At 38.0% G+C, this 6,706-nt stretch overlaps 1 protein-coding gene across 1 annotated transcript; it reads right to left on the reverse strand.

Moving 5' to 3' along the window:
- Positions 1-2,767: 2,767 nt before the first annotated feature.
- On the reverse strand, positions 2,768-3,682 carry LOC102481902 (olfactory receptor 5B3-like; the record flags this gene model as incomplete). The annotated part of the gene is made up of 1 exon (XM_014592548.1): positions 2,768-3,682. A coding segment is annotated over exon 1 (915 nt), but the record flags the coding sequence as incomplete, so codon positions are not given.
- Positions 3,683-6,706: the final 3,024 nt, after the last annotated feature.

Genomic DNA, 6,706 nt, shown 5'->3' on the forward strand with positions numbered 1-6,706 from the left:
TCTGGAAGACAACTGTATATAGCAGAGATAGTGTAATGGGAGAGGGGGAAAGGGCAGAGGGTCAAACATAGGATAAAAAACATATATATATGTATACATATGTATGAAAGTAGAAATGGAATATTATTGATGATAACATGCTTGATTAAGCCACTATGCAGTTTATCCTAGATGGGAAACCACATTTAGTACGTTGTGATGATGCTCAGGGAATGAATGTTAGGTAATATAAAAAAAAAAAAATGTTGCAGGAGAAAAAAAAATGGTAAAACTGTTCATATCATTTTTTTTAAAAAAATGCATATTTGACGACTGCAGCGAGCTGTATGGGCCCAGCTGGGTACTACTTTATAGTATGTTCATTCCACTCACTGAGGTTTATGCCTAAAGTCAGACTTGGGTTCATGTATAGGTATGTGTCAGCTGTGCTAGCTATTGGATATATTTAGACTAATTAAGTTCATTGGAAAAAAAAATGAGGTGAGAGGGCGGGGCACCTGGGTGAGGGGAGAGATTATTTTTTACAGGTGGTAAAGGTAGGAGTCTCTGAGAGGGAAGCATCTGAGCAGAACACACATAGAATGAGAGAACTTTCCACACAGGGAACAGCAAGTCCAATGGACCAGAGGTTGGAACATGCATGGAGATGTAAAAAAGTAACAAATAGAATGATGCCAAAGAATGGGGTAAAAGACAGAGGAATAATAAGAGATGATGTATCCGAACTAAAATAAGAATGAAAGAGCAGCATTGACTACTTCACAGCATTGGCAGAGAGAAAAATGGACAAGAAGTTTGGTTTATCAGTGAATATTTTAAGTAGGGTGAAACTTGAATAGTAATACATGAAGAAATTGAAAAATGTTTTCCTTTTTTCCCACTATTTCTGGTACCATGGATATTTTATCTATCTGAAAATTAAAACATGAACATGTTGGTTGTATGAAATGAGTTGTCAAGACAGAAATATTAATTAATTATTGATGCTATATTTATGTATCTCTGGATAAAATATGCCAAGAAAAAGGATACACTTTCATTTCATAGTATATCATTTATTTTCTGAAATTAGAAATTTTAGAACAGTATTCAAATAAAGAAAAAACTTAGAATTTCATTTTCTAATACTTAAATGAAATATTTAAATTGTAATTATTTATTAGTGTATTACTCACGGTGCTCCCCAGGAACAGAACCCATGGGAGAGGTAGACAGGTAAATAAGATAGACGATAGATAGATGATAGATATATAGATATGTAGATTGATGATAAGATGTATTATAGGGAGTTACTGCTTTGATTGTGGTGAATCAGAAGGCCCACAATATCCCCTATGTAAAATGGAGAACAAGAAAAGCCAGTGGTGTCATTCGGCCTGAGTCTGAAGGCTGGAGAATGGTGTGTGTTTCAGGGGTCTAACTTCAGAGACTAAAGGTCGCCTAACCAGGCACTTCATTCACTGAGAACAAGACAGGATGGATGTCTCTATTCAAGAAATGAGAGAGACTTTTCCCCTTTCTTGCTTTTTTTTGTTTTATTTTGCTGAGACATCGATGACTTGGACAATGTTCACTTGCACTGGCAAAGGCAGACTTTCTTTTCTTAATGTACTCCTTCAAGGCAGTCTTAATATATATATATATATTTTTATTTTTATTTATTTATTTATTTATTTATTTATTTATTTATTTATTTACCAGCCACCTCGTATTCCTTATCCCAGTCAAATAAACGTACAAATTAACCATCAAAACCTGCCATAATAATTAACCTTGGCAATTTTTCCATACTCGTTTACATGTCTTCATGAGACAAATTCAACAACTTTTATTTACAAACTTGTTTGTGTTCCTGATTTACATGTATTTGCATGGACCTGTGGTAGAAAGAAAATGCATGTAGAATGATTGAATACACAAATACTCTTAATAAGGTTCTTTTTTTTTTTTTTTGGAGAGTAAGGTTCTTTTTTTTTTTTTTGGAGAGAGATTTTTTTGCATTAGGGTGTGTGCGCTCGCCAGAAAGACAGAGAGAGATTTTTTTGCATTAGGGTGTGTGCGCTCGCCAGAAAGACAGAGAGATACATAGAGACAGAAAGTGAGGAATCACCCCCCATGGGGGATGGTCATGCCGCAATCCCTTCTCCTCCATTCTCCTCTCGGGATCTTGGACATGCATGCACACGCGCCCGGCGTGAGTTTTAAGCCACCGGGTCCGGGATGTGAACCGTGGTCAACTACGTGGGAGTCCAGCGACATAGCCATTACGCTAATTGCTGGTTCCCCTTAATAAGGTTTTTGACAAGCAGGCCCCACTTTATGTTAGCTATTTTTTTCAAATATTATATTTCAAGGCATAATGTTTCCTTTTCTCTAGATGATAGACTTTTGAAAGGTAATAATATGGCTTCAGAAAGTTAACATCAGTGTAGGCATTAAAGTGTTATTCAGACACTGGATGGAGGTACAACAGTAAAGCACGATGCACCACAAGCATGACCCTCGTGGGAGGTTCTGAGTTCATGTCTAGAGCCTTCCCTGAGTATGCTATGCCTCTGCATTCCCATGATCTGAAGTTGGATGAAGCCAAGAGTCATCACAGCATCAAGATCTTAATGAGAGTAGGATCTACCTGTCTCTGTCACTCATTGGAAAATAAATTTAAAGAAAATGTGATTCAAACATGGGAAAATTCTGAAAGGAATCAAACTAGGTATTGTGCATTTATTTTTCTATGATAAAATTAAAATCTTAAAGGTAATTTTATTTCCAAAGAAACCTTTGTAAATGCACCCTTCACCTCCTTATTCCTAAGGCTGTAGACCACAGGATTCAGCATGGGAATGACCATAGTGTAAAACACAGAGGCCACTTTGTCTGTGTCCATGGAGTGACTAGAGCTGGGCTGTAAGTACATGAAGATAATGGTCCCATAGAAGATGGACACTGCACTGAAGTGAGAGGCACAGGTGGACAAAGCCTTCTGGTGTCCTGTGGTTGAGCGCATCTTTAGGATGGTGACAAATATGAACAGGTAGGATATCAAGATAACCAGAAGAGTAAAAAATACATTGAAGCTCACAACATAAACAAGTACCATCTCACTAACATATCTGTCAGAACAAGAAAGTACTATGACTGCTGGAATATCACAGAAAAAGTGATGGACCACGTTGGACATACAGAAAGAGAGACTGAACGTGTCCCCGATGTGGATGGATGAATTCAGAAAACCACAGGTATAGGACCCTATGACCAGACATGCACACACACTTGATGTCATGGTGGTGGTGTAGTGTAGGGGTTTACACACTGCTACACAGCGGTCATAAGCCATTGAAGCCAAAAGGTAAATTTCCACAGTGGCAAAAGCTACAAAAAAGAACATCTGAGCAGCACATTCATTGTAAGAGATGACCTTGTCTCCTAGAAGGAGCCCAGTCATCACTGTGGGAGTGACGGCTGAGGAGTAACCAAAGTCCACCAGAGACAGGTGCCCGAGGAAAAAATACATGGGAGTGTGGAGACGAGAGTCCAGGAGAATCAAAACAATCATCCCTAAGTTCCCAACCAGAGTGATGATGTAGATGAGGAGGAACATGATGAAGAGGGGAACTTGCAGTTCTGGGTCATTGGTTAGCCCCAGGAGAATGAATTGTGTCATTTCTGTTCTGTTCTCCATCAATTTGCTCTGAGAACCATGAGATGCTCTATAGCAATGAGAAAAAAAAAAGTCATCAAGAAATTGAACTAAATTGAAAAGCTTAAGTATAATATGTTTTCTTTCACTGCAGCAGTAATTTCCATTTAAAAATTGTCCAGAAAAAGTACAGGCTTGATATCCAAATATAGTGTATTAACCAAATACAGAAGTTTGATACTATTGACACTAAATTGATCATCTATCCAATTCTCTCACATTTTATAAATTTGAACTGAGATGTGAAAAATTTAATAACTTGATTGATTTATCTAAATGAATGTCTCGTATCAATTCACTTTTCCTGAGCCTAATAAAAACTAAAACTTACATGTTACTTACCTGCTAAGAACTACTTTTGGCACTTTTGCTGTATATTTAGTTACCTCTAAATAATATTATGACTTTGGATTATTCTTACATTCATACATTATGAAGCACAAGATGTTGAGTAATTTATTTGTAGTTGTACAAGTATTAACTGTCAAGCCATGATTTGAATTCATGCCAACCTTTGACCCATGTTGAGTGGATTCTAAGTTTAGTGGTCAAAATTGAGTTTAAATCAAGTTGAATTGAACTCAGTTCACATTTATTCATTTTCTCCTTCAGTTCAAACTTAGCATTTGATGTTTTACAGTGAAATAAATTAGTAACATATAAGGGGACTTCAAAAAGGTTGTGAAAAATAGAATTAAAATAAAAGTTTCTTTTAGTATGAAAAAATTTTTCATGGAGCCCCCAGGTGGCTTGATTGTTAAGGCCCACAGGACTAACCTGATTTGACATGGTGGTTTGAAAATCATCCCAGATGCATATGTGAGCTTGCCCCAAGTCCTGAGAGGAGCGTAGAGAAGAGATTTCAGCGTGGCCATTCCCTCTAGGGGGTGATTTCTCACTTTCTCTGTGTGTATGTATCTCTCTTTGTCTCTGATGAGCACCTGTGCCCTATGACAAAATTCTAAAAGTATTTTGTCTAAAAAATATTGTTTTTAGGGGGCCAGAAGTTGGCATAATGGCTATGCCGCTGGACTCTCATGTAGTTGACCGTGGTTCAAGTCCTGGACATGGTGGCTTAAACTCATGCTAGGCACGTGTGCATGTGTGCCCAAGATCCCGAGAGGAGAATGGAGGAGAAGTGATTGTGGCATGGCCATCCCCCATGAGGGGGTGATTTCTCACTTTCTGTCTCTCTCTCTCTGTCTTTCTGGTGAGCGTATGCGCCCTACAGCAAAAACTCCTCCAAAAATCTATGCATTTTTAAATACACATTTCACATAAAATTTTTGAATACCTCTCAATACATACTGGGTGTGGTAGGATTAAAGTAGTAAGGGCATGTTAAACCAGCAGAGACACTTCTTAGAGAAGGTATATTATCAGATAATGCAAATAAAGACTTTGGGTTTTTGAAAGAGATGCTTATCAACACTAAAATGTATCACATAGCAATCACTGATCTCACATAAACTATTCTAAATATCATATTTTCCTCTGCAAAATAAAGAGAGAAATGAGACCTACTTTGAGGTATTATTGTGGAAGTTAAATAATGTAATACAGAATAAAATGATAAAATACTGGATGTTAAGCACAGCCTGATGAGTGCTGCTTATAATATTATTATTAAAGTGGAAGGATGGTCTCTATGTTGGTTTGATAAAGATGGATGGTGACATGTAGAATTTCAGGTGTGGGTTGTGTGTGAGATTTGAGATCTCGAAACTTCCCTCTCCGACATGCTCTTCCTCCCACACTAAGGCCCTTGAGATTTTCTGTGCTGTCCTCCAAGCATATCGTTAGTTGGTTAAGTAATTCCATGTGAACCATTTTTATTCTTAACTTCTTCCTTAAAATCTGTATCTTATCTTGAAGAGAAAAGACCTTTTTTCTTAAACTCATTATTTCTTTCATAACTATAACCCACAAATCAAATCAAAGAGATCAAGACTTTAAAGTTCCTAGTTTGTCAGCTGTCTTTAACTCACAGAGATGATGTGGTCTCAAGTTTCATGTCACAAAATATTTTCTTTAAATCCATTTTTGTGTAGAAATAGTTTTTTTAGTATTTTATTTGAATTGGGGCCTGTGGGAGGGTACCTATGCCATCCTAACTACATTCCCCATTCTTCTAAATTTTTGGTAACTTCATTTTACAGGCCTACCGGATGAGGATATGGTTTGCCTACCTTAACGCACACGCTCCTTGTTAAGCATTATACTATGTTGTATGACTCATGATAAGGGCTTTATGCAAAAATGGCTTTTATGTGTGTTCAAGGTAGAGACCATTTTTATTACTTTACCATTAATAAAATGGAAAATGTGACCAGTGATGCTCTAAAATTATGCAGCCAGTGGCCCAGCCAGTGTGGTCACATGTGATTCTGCTTTGCAGTAATGGAACCACATGGAAAACCAGGGGTTTGGATGTAGGGTAGACGTGAAATAAGCTGAGGTAGGGTGATACATGCATATGTGCCTCACGCTATTACAGGCTAGAGCCTGGGGAGTGGATTGCAGAACAACACCTTGTCGACTGTAACTGCCAGACACTTTCTCTTTTATAAAAGAATTTAAATGGATAAACTTTTCTTTTTTCAGAAAGTTTTCTGTTATAGAATCTGTGTGCTCACTGGAGAGACAGAGAGACAGAAAGCAAGGAATCATCCCACAGAGGGGCTGGCCATGCCACAGTCCCTTCTCTTCCATTCTCCTTTTGGGATTTTTGGCACCCATGTACACACACCCAATATGAGTTTTTTATTGTTTTTGTTTTGTTTTGTTTTGAGAAGCTTTTTTGCATTTGCTTGCCAGACAGACAAAGAGAGACAGAGGGACACAAAGCAAGAAATCACCCCCCAGGGGGGGATGGCCATACTGCAACCCCTTCTCCTCCATTCTCCTCTCGGGATCTTGGGCACACACACCCATGAACCTGGCGTGAGTTTTAAGCCACCGGGTCCGGGACTCGAACCACAGTCAACTACATGGGAATCCAGTGAT

Source organism: Tupaia chinensis, unplaced genomic scaffold (assembly GCF_000334495.1).
Source record: "Tupaia chinensis unplaced genomic scaffold, TupChi_1.0 Scaffold000709_1, whole genome shotgun sequence".
In the NCBI taxonomy this organism is placed as follows: Eukaryota; Metazoa; Chordata; class Mammalia; order Scandentia; family Tupaiidae; genus Tupaia; species Tupaia belangeri.